Genomic DNA, 12,884 nt, shown 5'->3' with positions numbered 1-12,884 from the left:
ACAGCTAGCTGCTTCCAGAAATAGCTGCACATTGGACAAAGGGCATGGGAAGATGTCACTTCTGGTGAAGCTTCTTCAAGAGAACCAGAAATAGGGCAGTTGAGGCTCCAGTGGACTGGAGGAGAATTGCACAACTAGAGGCTATGGTCTGCTGCTATGCAAAGAGAAGACACGTTCCCCAGGAAAGGAATCCAAACACGGGCATCGGTTGTAGTCACTTTTTATTAAAGGTTGTTATTATAAAAATATATCATAATGTTGCTGCGTATTTGTCCATTTACACTCTGGGAGAGAGACGTTATCCACTGGCAGAAACCGGTTCAGAGCACAGATCCTTGGGCTAAGGCCTTGGAGACACTGAATGAATCCTCTCTAGAGTAAATGCACATCAGAGTGACAGGATAAAGTCTATGGCATGGTAAGCAATGAACAGTGGTGGTAGGTCTAGTGACAAATCTGTGACTGCATATATCCAGAGGTCTCTTGTGTGAAAGAAAGAAAGAAAAAAAGAAAGAAAGAAAATGATTCTCTCCCATCACCACTTTCCAACTTGACTGAGGAAATCACTCACTTAAGGCACAGGATCAATGAATGTCCAGATCTCATTCACTTGTGCATTAAAAAGTCACTGTCTCTTTTTATTGCCTGGGCTTGTTTCAAATACAGCCTCTTCCTCTCCAAAGGCGCCTCTTTGAATGCAGTTGTGCTTTTAGGTTCTGTTTCATTTTCGAAGTTGCAGGAGTTTGATCCAAAACTCTCCCTCTCTCCGATGATTCACTGCAAGCTCTAGGAAGATGAGGCTGGGATAGAAAGTCCATGTATATTATTTAGGGTTTCTTGAGGTTTGCCTACAGGACTGGAAGGTTTTCTGTCCACAACTGCAGCAAGGGAGAGAAAGAGAAGCAAGTAGGTTGGCATACTGCTAACGCATTGACTGTAACATTTCTGTTTGTTTCATTAGGTGGCATCAGACTGAGACTTTTTATGGCACCTGATTAGTTTTGCTTTACACTTGCCCTATGTTTGCTCACCTATCACCCAAAGAATCTGCCATGTCAATTTTACAGTCACACACTGGTTGATCAATTGTCTCTAGTCATTTCTTTCAAAAATCCTCTAAGAACCTTTCCCTTCCGCTGCAAGCAAGGGAGACATTTTCTGCCCTGAACCAGTGACAAGTCTCCTCCCAAGACCTTTAGCAGAATCCTAATTTCACTTGCAGTAACTGAAGCCTCCTTCCAAGGCACAGCCCATCTGAAAGAAAAGAGCAATTCCTCCCAAAGGCAAATCTGGCTGCCAATGGATGGCTGATCAATTCACCTTTGGCAAGCGACTGGGAAATACAGGATCGTGTGCACTGAAAGAAGCCTGTTCCTGTTTTAATCCTGGTTTCTGGCTAGTCAGCTTCCCAGCTGATGGTTGTAAATGGCGAAAGATTTATACGAACTGAAGAGAAAGCAGAGTACATCTACCTCGGAGATTTGGCTCAATCCCAGTGACATATGGCGCTTTAGCACTTCCTCTGCTATTGGGGGGGAGGGGTGTCCTAGGGTGACCAGATGTCCCGATTTTATAGGGACAGTCCCAATTTTGGGGTCTTTTTCTTGCATAGGCTTCTATTACCCCGCACCCCCCCCCCGTCCCGATTTTTCACACTTGCTGACTGGTCACTGTGGGGGGGGAGGGGTGTTAAGGCTTCCGGAGGGGACCCCAAGTTTGTCAGAAATGCAGTGACTATGTCAGTGGCCGATCGCTGTCCCCTCTCTCCCCTCAGTCTTAAGCGATTGCTGCCTATTTGCCTAGTAAAGCACGATTATTTTAGAAGCAAGTGAGTTCTTTTTCCACTTCCGATGGAGGAATCGCCTGCAAAGATTGGGCCGCGGGGGGGTCATTTATGGGTAAATTCGGGGGGGGGGGTCCCTTCCTGGTTGCGCGCTGTACTTGTGGCCTGGGGAAGATGTATTTTAAATCCCCTTCAATTCTCTTCTCCCCGCTCACATCTGTATTGGATATAGGGCCAGAAACTTCACACCCAGCGCGCCTGCAGCACCTGGCTTCTCGCAGCCCAAGTGCCGAGCTGCAGGGCTGGGGGGAACGCCAGAGCCCGTCCCGTGTGGAGGGACCAGAGGGGATTTGCTTTTTTTCCCCCTTTCCAAACTGCGGCATGTTCCCCCTCCCGGCTCAAGCTTGTTTTAATTCGCTTCCATCTCGCACCCAGCAGAGGCTTGGACTCCGCTTTCGCTCCGCGGTGCGAGGGTCCCACCGGCTGTGCCGAGACACATTTCTTTCCTAAGGGGCCCAGTGGCTAGATATAAAATACTCCCTTCAGGGCAGGGCATTGGAGCCAGATCGGCCGCTGGGCTACCACATTCTATTGCTGCTTTCCTGGAGGGGAGGGTGTCTTTTTTTTGTGTGTGCAAAACGCGTCCATTCTCCAGTCTCAGTCTGGCTGAAACAAGCAAGAAAGAAAGACCTCGAATCCAGGCAATCGATCGCAGGTGTAAACCGGGGATATTGCTGTCAGCCCCTCGCCTTCGCTGGCTTTAAACGCCCCTTGCAATCTATGCGCTCGCTAAAGCGACTTTCCACGTACAAGGCGAGCAGGATCGGGTGCTAAATCCACCCCACGGTTAGCGTTTGCGGAGGCCTGGCAGCTAGTTTAGACGCACATGGTGGAGGCGCTGCGTTTCCCTTGGTTTACTGCAGCGTTTGGGCTGTTTTGACCATTAGGTATTGCACCAAGCGCTGTGCGGACGGACCGATCTCTCCCAGAAATTGACACCACCCTTGCTGGTTTAGGGGTCTGAGGAGGCGCAGTCCAGGACACCCTGTGATCATATAGGTGGAGCATAAGCGTGGGGAGAATTGGCCGGTTTAACAAATTGCTACATCCCCTTCTTCCCCCACTCCATGTGCAAAAGCTGTAAATTAACTTTCCAGAATCCCGGTTCAGACCCGTGAGGAGCCATCTCGTTTCCAAGCGTGGCCCAAGGTGGCTTCGCAGCCAGATTTCAATGGAAATGCATGGTCTGTCCCAGCGTATGAAATGAGAACGATGGGAAAACAGCCTGGAGTTGTAACTGGGGGAGGAGATGTCAGAATGGGGAACACTGATTGTCATGGTGCTTAGTTAACCTCGCAGTGGCTCTGGGATGCACCTAGCAGGCTTAGGCGTGGCTTTGACAATGGATGGTTCCTATTTCTGGAATGGGAACAAAATAAATACACGGGCGACAAGAACCTGAGCAAATGCAAATAGATCTTTTACAAGCAGCAAATCTGTAGGTTATGAATAAGATTTATTAATCTGTGTTTGGGGAATTCCCGCGCGTTAATTGTGATCAAATCATAAGTCTCTCCTCCTTTTCCTGTTTACACAGGCTCGGAGGTGCCCAGATCTTTCACTGTTCCTTCCGGGCCCTGATGGGGCTTCCTAGGCCTTCGAGTTCCTGGGGTTTAATTGTGATCAAACACATGGTTTAACCAAATACTTTAATGGTCAAATTGTCCAAGGTGCTGAACACTCACTGAGTTTTATTAATTATATTAATTATTATTATTATAGAAAATCTGTCCATAAATGAATCTACTCCCTTTTCAATTACTGCTTCGGATTTGTTTTACTTTTCCAAGTAGATCAGCCAGACTAAGTACCAGGTTTGGCATGATTACACCGGCAGTATATAAAGGTAAAATGAAACTTTCTTTGACGTAGCTAGCTTGAGAATATACGAAATATACTAGAGGCATGTGCGCTGTTTAGATGAGTGAATTTTGTTTGATGGATAGCAGTTAAGTGGGGTAGGGGAGAAGGGTTGAGTATCAGAGACTGTGTGTGTCTACATGGACACATCTCAGTTGAGACAATCATTACTTATCCGGTAAAATAACTTACATGAGATATAGGAAGCTATTGCAGGGATGTTTTTTATAGTCTCAGTTCTGAGGTGTTCAAAGAGTTTGTCACACTTTTAATTAAAATCGAAGGGTTATCTTTCTCTCTCTCACACACACACACACACTGTATTTTGATAAACAATGCATTAGATGATAGATAGATAGATAGATACCAGAAAATTAGTCAAACTAGAATGTGCATAGATACTTAAAAATCTTTCTTTCTTTCTTTCTTTCTTTCATTTTTCTTTCTTTCTTCAAAAATCCTTTTATGGCTATTGTTATCCCTTATTGTACACAATCACTCATTATTAGCGATAATAATGAGGTTGTAACTCTCAGAAGGCTACATTAGTTAGGCAAAAATGGTTAAGGGTCGTATATTAAAACAGTAATACATAAATTAGCTGATAACTGGAAAATGAATTGCAAATGTGAAAAAAGACTAGAGACATTATAATGTACAAAGCAACCAAGGGCAAAGAATAGCAGCAGAACAGATGCGTTAGCGGTTTTAAATGAAACCATATATCAAAGAAATCAAACGTCCCAAAATGGACCGATGTGATTAATAGAAGAAAAAATGTTCAACATTAAAAAATATACTACAGTATAGAGCCATGTTCCAATCAGAAACATGTGATTGCCTATTATACTCCTATGGTATATTACTTTAAATACTCCCTGAGGGGAGAAAAATAACTAGTAGAAGCGATTTATAATGTTGGTCATTTTCATTGAATGAGTGTGTCTTTCTTAGATCTCGATTATCCACCAGCACTTCGGCAAGATTTATGGTCAGAGGTATCCAGTAAAAATACTTATTTAATATGGCTAAAATTATTATTACTAAAACCGAATGTCTCTAATGCTCAATCTCTGTCCCTTCGCTGTGTTTATTATATTATACAGAATATCACTGGGTCATTTCTTTTCTGTGTCAATGCACACAATGCACACTCTAGGCGCAGATAATTACCTCTAAGAAAGAAATCCTTGTCTTAAAGAATTAAAAGCTGGATGTTTGCCCCAGATCGTTCTTCTTCCTCTGAGATTTCCATCTCACAGGATTGAACATTAAGAGGAAAAAATGGTTTCCACGTTGAATCCTTATGTTTTTACTGGTAACAAATATGAAGGATGTTTGAGCGCAAGAGCTGTACGATTCTGACTAGCAGATATTTTAGCAAGAAAAAAATCTGAAATGATTTTAGGTGCCCCTTGAGGGGGTGGGGGAATCTTCTTAATGTATTTTCAGGTTTCCATAAAGATCTAGAAGTGCTAGGACTTAAACAACCTTTTAAACGTAGCACTTGCATTGAAAAGTAACAGGGAGAATGTAACTGTTTGTCTGTACGCTGCAATGACTATCAGCGAGCACCCTAAAGGGGTTTTATTTGATGGGAAAGGATCCTAACCCACAGCTGCAAAATTATCCCCGTGCTAGCGCGTGTTACCTGTCATTTGTTTCCTATCAAATATTGGCTCCCCCTCAACGCTGCCCAGCTCGAGCTAAGAGCATGAAATGGGTCATTATACCTATCTGTCATTTTTAAAAACATGAATAACAACGAAAGAGTATGTAATTCCTCCACACCGCCAAAACGCTAAAATCCAAGGGCCGGTCCAACTCCAGCTGAAGTCAATGGAAAGATACTAAAACTGCTCGGCCGGGCCGCCAATGGGCACAACTGAGAAATGAAAAATCAGATGGTTTAGGGCCCGATCCTGCATTTATGAAATAGTATAGAACTCAATTTCCGAGGCAGAGAGACAGAGACCCTATTCTCTTCCACAGGCTAATGGGATCTGTTCATTTTAAACCTTCTATATTACAGATAATTTTACAAATTCTATATAAACACGTGCGTGAAATACAATTATATATGTGTGTGTGGCTGTAAAACAGAGAGAGAGAGAGAGAGGTGTTCTTTTTATACGTTCTCTTCCACAGACTAATTTTATATATAAATTTTAAAAGTTCTATATTTCATTTAATTTTACAAATTCTATGTACACACACGTATGTGACATAAAATTATATATGTGTGTGTAATATATACATATATATAGCTATAATAGAAATGCCTGTTATATTATATATATAATATATATACAAACATAGACATATTCCATTCTAGCTAGTGTAATAGACAATAGATATATACATATATTAAACGCAGACATGTTCTATTATAGCTATATAATAGCTATATTCTGAAGATGTTCCAGGACTATGCAAACAGAGGGTATTTTTAATGAACATGGGAATGTCCATATAGCTATATATATATATCACACACACATATATATGGGACAAAATATTATTTTGATATTATTAATTATATTCGATTTTATACAGAAGAGAACAATCTGTCTGCTCATGCACTGATTTGCTGATATCCTTGCTCTACACAGCAGTCCATTGCGAGGCTGGTATTTAACTACTCAAGCACACAGCGTTTTTGTGAAGCGTGGGAATGTTCCCTATAGCTGTATATACATTACAGACACATATACCTCTGCGCGCTGTTCTGGATCTGTATAACGCGTGCAATGGACCAGCCCCCTCCCAGGGTTTATGAAGTGCTCTGGGGTTGGCAGTGGCCGAGCCCCTCCGGAGGATTTGCAGCGCAAGGCCCCGGTCTCAGCCAATGCCTGCAGGGACAGACACTCTCTGTTCTCCTGCGGTATGGAAGTGGCTGCGGAGAGGAAAGTGGCTAGTGGAAAAGGACCCCAGTCGGCGTCCCTCCACAGCCCCTCGGCGACCAAAGGCTCCGGGGCAGGGAGACTTTCCCAGCCGCCGGGCCCGCGCCAAATCGGCCCGGCAGGGCAGAAGCGAAGGATCAATTGCTTGGGTCACCAGGCAGGTCACTGAGATGTCCCTCCCTCCCCACCCAGCCTGGGTGGGACTCCGCATCCCCCTCTGGCCTCTCTCGCCCCCCTACCTTCCCGGGCGGGATGCTTGAAGGCCATGGCGGTGCACAGCTCTCCTCCGGGGACCGTCACTCCGGGCCCGTGGTGAGCCAGGGGGCTGCTTTGCGCCTGCCAGTGGGGCCCGGGGGTGATGTAGCCTGCCCCGGGGGCAGCGTAAACCCCGTGCTGGTTGGAAGAGGGGTAGGCGCAGGCTGGGAGGAAGCTGGCGACAGTGGAAAGGCCCGGGGCAGGCTGCGAAGAGAAGGGGAGACAGGCTGTTACAAGGATTACAGACATCCCGGATCCTGCTAGGGGCCCGAGGCCGGGACGGGATCGGAAGGTGCTGTCCGCCCTTGCCCCCTGGAAGGTGACACATCTACTTCTCAATGGATACCTCCCCCACGTCTGCCATCACGGGCATCGCCGAGCACCGGGGGTGGCAAAAAATTTGTGCATCGGCTGCTTCGGTTCATTTTTTTCTTTTTACGGAGTAACAGGCGTGGAGACAGAAATTAGCCCCCTTCCTCCATTCGATTCCAGGGATCGTTTGGATTCGATTTCTTTGACTACCCGAGAGATCGAGGAGGCGGGGGCAGAAAAGGGGGGAAAAGTTGAATTACAACGACAACAAAACCTAAGGAAATCCCCAGCTGAGGCTATGAAAATATTGATGCAATTACAATTGAGATATTCAGTGCATCAGACAGTGGGGGGATACACACGCCTGTGTATGCTCGTGTAAACACACACTGATTCTGACACAAAAAACTGTTCAGCGAAAATTGATTCATTTTAAGGCATCCACGTTTGTGTTTATGCTCTGGTGTACGCCTGCGTACTCGCACAATCTGGTGTCTTAAATGTAAAGTTATGAGTTGCACACGCATTTTCACAGCGTAGGCTCGCGATCTCTTTACACGTGTGTATATGGACCCGTGTGTGCACACGCACGCAATCGGATGCTTTAAATACATCAGTTTTAGTTGCACAAACATTTTCCCAATTCGAATTCACAATCTTCCTTCAAGAGGTGATCCCAAAATCTCTCCCCCTACCCAGCCCTCCACACACACCATTTTCTTCACGGCTATTCCCCCCCAAGCTGCAAACGCCTGGCTGGAAGATGTTACCTGGGGGTACTTAATGTCCGCTTCCATTGCAGCTTTATCAATCCCATTGACTGCCTGGGCTGGAGGGAAGGCCGTTCTGTTCACACTGGGCCAGTCTTCCATTTTTGGTGGGTAGGGAGACCCCTCTGTCCCAGCCAGAGGCCCTGGGATGGGAACAGATCGCAGGAGATGTACTCATCTGCATTCAGACCCTTCCTAGAACCATGCAACCTCTAGCCACCCGCCTCACTGTCCTATTCCATGACCCGGGATCTCTAAGCGCTGGGAAAAGCCACGCAGGGCTTCGATCCTGCTCCGGGATGAAGCAAGCAGGGAGTTTTGCCCTTGATTTCAATGAGATCAGCATCGAGTCAGGCTTTGTTTAATTTTCGTTCAGAAACTGCGCCAGGGCAGCTTGGTCACTGGGCACCTTCGAGACGGCTAAAAATCGCACTGTCTAGGAGGCATTTTCAACACGGGCCAATTGGGGCTGGAGCTTTGTATGAGACTCATTCAAAATTGCGGTCGAAAATGATCTGATAAAGATAAAGATCCCGGCCTTTAATATAAAACTCTGATGTCCCTATTCAAACTGCGTCGTCCGGAAGCTACAAACAGAATCCACTTTTCAGACTGAAAATTCTTTCCGGCTCCAGAAAGGGCCTGAATCCGAAGCGAATACGCATTCGGGAGCCTGCTTTATAAATGTGACAATTGCTCACGCAAACCTCAGCAGGGACCTGGGGCAGCAGGTTAGTGTCTGAGATTGGTCTGCCTGCTTATGCAAACCGTGTACGAAGTCAAAGGAGACTAGGGGCGCATAAAACACGAACTCTGATGGCCTAAATTATGACCAGCTTTGCTTCCAATTCAGCTGAAACACATTCACCTCCCCCTAAAGGTCTGTCTGTTTCACTACGAAACTTTTAGGCTTTCTTATCGTGTACAAGGTACAATTCCCAGGCAGAAACGCATGCGGGTGATTTATTTACCTTTAGCGTTTGAAGGGATCAAAGGAGGGCAATTCCCCAGACGATGTGTGCAGAACAAAAGTGGAACCGGGTATTCATTGATTCAATTCGGGTTTGCATAAGCAAAGCGTGACGGAGAAATCTAAAAAACCCTGACCACAATCCAATTTGCCAGCCAAGATCTACCTGGTATCGGGTTTATAGTAATCATCTGTTTCGATCACTGCTGAAAGATGCATTCTAGCTAGTGTGACAATTGCAATCCATGTTTTAGTTTCTAATAGAGAAGGGATGTAGAAGAAAGTTCTTTTACAAATGCTAAGAAGGTAGGGAAATTTCTGACAACGAATCAGATTAATATCTGAGACGTTTGCTTAGATCTGGCAAAAGGACAGCGAGATACGGTTTTCTGGGCTTGTTTTTTTGGAGAGGGGTGAGTGGAACTCAGAGCTCTCAACGTGTGACTGACACATTCTCTCATCCCCACGAAAATATTTTCCACATTTTTCCTAAAAAGTTCAAGATGTCGGTTGTTTTGCTCCAACTGGCCCATCAGATCCGCCCTACAAGCACGGGGTTATTTATGCAGCCCTTCTAGCAATTGTTTCGCCCAGGTTTAGATACGTTTAAAAGCGATTTTTCAAAAGCCACGCGTGATTTTAGGTGCCTACGTTTCTGGGTGCCCAAAAAGGGGGAAGCGCTGAGCACCCACCTGCTAAAAAAACCCAAGCGCACGCAGTATGCAGGCACCCTAAACCCTGAGTCTCTGTGCGCCCCGGCCAGAAAAAACCCAACCAACCAAACCCAGCGCCCACTGCAGTGCCGTGGTCGAAGCTGCGCTCGCTGACCTGTTTGCTCCATGAAGGCTCGGATACCTAGGATGTTGCTGACTGAATGCGCCGAGGGCCAGGATCTGGGGATACTGACATGTCCAGCTGTGACCGGCACGCCCGGATGATGGCCCATTTTGGTCCCAGAGGAGGCCATGGGGTTGGGGTAGGGGTACTGGTAAATGTGGTTATAAGGCAGCGTTGGCTGGGGGGGAGGCTGCTTGGTGCTGTCGTAGGGGCTGGGCTGGGAGAGGTTCCCGATTTTGTTCCTTAAAATCCTGCTGATGGAGCTGACGGAGGGCACGTTGTACTTGTCACACACCCCGTCCGCCAGCAGCCGGTCCCGGATCTCCCACGCGAAGATTCCCGGGTCTCCTTGCTTGTAGTCCCGGATGTGCTTGACCACGTTGGGGGTGGTGACCCGCGGTTTGCTCCCGCCGATGGCTCCGGGGAGGATGGAGCCCGTCTCGTTGTAGCGGGCCAGGATTTTACTCACGCAGCCGTGAGAGACGCGCAGCTGGCGGCTGATGTCGCAGGGTCGGATCCCCAGCTGGGCCAGCTCCACAATCCTCAAGCGGATGGCGTTGGGCAGGGGTCTCCCGTTGACGAAGACGCCTCCCAGCTGGTTCACTTCCCCGTATGTTTGCTCTAGCGAGGGAGTGGGGCGGGGGGGAAGACGGGTTAGCACCGCCAGATTTAAAAAGGGGGTAAGGGAAATGGAGAGATTCTGCCTGTCTAACCCCTTCCCAAATAGCCCCGCGCCCTGCAGAGGAGGCGCCCTGGATCCCGCGAAGGAACGCCTGGGCCGTGTCGGGGAAAGGACGCGACGCGGAGTATTGTGATGATTATTATCCCTTATGCCCGTGACTAGGGGTGGGGGTGAGTGGTGGCTTCGCCGGTGGCCTCCCTGCTGTGGGAATGGGGGTGCGCTTACCCCTGTTGGGCATTGCTCGGGATAAGCAAAGCGAAACTGCGTGCCCGAAGCCCAGCCTGGCCGCTTCTCCTTCCCAAGGATTCCCCCCTTCTCCCCCACCCCACTCGCAGAAATCAAACCCACTCGCAGCGCCTTACCCATCGCCCGCAAAGACAGACGCGCCTTGCGCGATCAGCGGCTCGCTTGCCCCGCCGGAGGCTCCGTCTTCCCCGAGGCAGGCGCGGAGGCATAGAGGGGGGCTGCCTGCGAGCACCCCAGGAGACGGGCTGCCCTTGCTCCGGGACCCAGTCTCTCTGCTGCTCCCGGGGCACTTTCAAAGGCGGCCGGGGACTCACGCCCAAAGTGATCTTCATCCGATTTGGGGGGGGAGGGGGAATTAGCCCGTCCAGGAGCCTGCAGTTTGCTCAGATCAATTTGACGTGTCTTCCACGTCAATCTCGGTGGTCACGCCGGCGTTGGCATTTCATTGGTTCCCGGCCTTGCGAACGGGCAGAGGGCTGCTTCTTCTGCGGGACTTTTCCCCCTTTCCGCCCTCCTCTCCCTCAACTACTCCTGAAACAACAGGGCGAGCGACACAGATGTGTGGAGCGGGGCTCTGCTGCCCCAGGCTGGATTCGCTTCCCCCCTCCTCCCCCCATTCAGCTGCCAGAGCCTCTGTCCGCTGGGACGAGAATCTTTTTGCTAAGGATCATGGGGGGAGGGGGGAAGAAGGGGTTTGCAGCCGATCTTTAAAAATCAGGTGACCCCGAGGAATTACACCCAGTTCATTTTTAGCCTTACCGAGGGGCCGATCCTTTAAAGCCAACAGGCGCCTCTCCATCAATAGAGTTTGGGGATCAACCCCCGCCCCCCCAGTCACGTTCAGTGTATGTCACCTGTCGGCACCCAGCTCACGCAGTCCTCACTCAGGCACGACTCCCAGGGACTGAACTGGTTTTGCCTGAGTGAGCAGGTCAAGCGCTGGACCTTTACCAGATAAAGACAGGCAGACATTTACAGTCGAAATCCGATTATCACCTGCTGCGAGGAAGGTCGCTTTGAAATATCAACTCAGCAGAATAGAGACATTTCTGGGTTGAAAATCATCTGTCGAAGTAGCGAGGTCTAATGCTGTCTGGCCCAGGTTGCTATTAAATCCATTTGGTGAATCTCCACTTGGTGAACTCAAGGAGGAGTTGTGTGTTGTGTGTTCACAATGGAATCAGAAACCCTTTGAGCCCGTTAGGTAACATTTGTAATTGTTCAGAATGCAAACCGAACACTGTCTTATATTTTATTGTATTTAAAAACACTCATAACAACATCGTAGGAAGGTTTGGATATGGGGAAGTGGATACGGGTAAATGATAGCGAGATTTTCCAAAAAGATAGATCCACATATTACCATTTTTCATCTAGCCTTTCAAAGTTCAGAGGAAACGCAGAGCCTACTAGACTGGGAGATTTCTCTTCAATACCAAAAGCAAATCTCCAAAAGCTGATTAATTACTAGGTTGGTTTCAAAGTCTATTTCGCGGCTGTTTCGTTGGCATTGGAAAGGGCTTGCAAATGCAAACAGAATCCGGATCTATGAATCATTTTCAGTATGGTTCTTAGGAGCACTTCTGACTTTTAAGCCAATAAATCCCGTTTGACTTCGAATACAGCGCCTAACCGGGAGAACCAGCTGCGTTTTGAAACGTTCTAAATCCATAATTCCCCGGGAACCAAACACACGTTTAGCGGCCTGTTTACCCCTCCGGTGCGCTTTTAATGGGGCCACTATCGAAACAGCAAGTGCCATTTGTCAGGTACAGTGTGGAACAGATGCAGTTATTTTGCCGGCAAAGGCTCACAGATGGAAAAGATCAGAACGGAGCAGGATAACAGCCTTTCTCTGACCCTTTTACCTTGACTTGCTTGACCAAAAAGAATCGTTAGCTCGTAAGCAGCATATATTAATATGTCAATTAATACGAAGCGGAGTAATAAATTACGAATGCAAGATCGGAGCTTTCAGATCAGTGAGGGAGAGGGGGAACCCCATGGCGCGCAGCTGAAGAAAATATAATCTTTGTATCAATCTAGATATCGGGCAGTGAATCGCGTGGAGAAAGAACAGATAACGCCACCTCTTTATCACCGGCACGACGGAGTAAATGTATATTCCCCGCTAGATAAATAAAACCTCGTGTGGACACAGATTGTTAGAGTAAATATTGGCCACTGGAACCCCGTGTCAGGTTCG

At 47.6% G+C, this 12,884-nt stretch overlaps 1 protein-coding gene across 1 annotated transcript; it reads right to left on the bottom strand.

Annotated features, from left to right (window-relative positions):
- Positions 1-786: 786 nt before the first annotated feature.
- On the bottom strand, positions 787-10,798 carry PAX1 (paired box 1). Its single transcript, XM_032790848.1, has 5 exons — positions 10,795-10,798; positions 9,742-10,371; positions 7,944-8,086; positions 6,846-7,065; positions 787-878 (listed from the first exon to the last, which is right to left on the bottom strand). The coding sequence occupies exons 1-5, from the start codon at positions 10,796-10,798 to the stop codon at positions 787-789; spliced, it is 1,089 nt and encodes a 362-aa protein (XP_032646739.1).
- Between the last annotated feature and the right edge of the window lie 2,086 nt (positions 10,799-12,884).

Source organism: Chelonoidis abingdonii, chromosome 3, assembly GCF_003597395.2.
Source record: "Chelonoidis abingdonii isolate Lonesome George chromosome 3, CheloAbing_2.0, whole genome shotgun sequence".
Classification (NCBI taxonomy): domain Eukaryota; kingdom Metazoa; phylum Chordata; order Testudines; family Testudinidae; genus Chelonoidis; species Chelonoidis abingdonii.
This window is presented reverse-complemented; position numbering and strand designations above follow the sequence as displayed.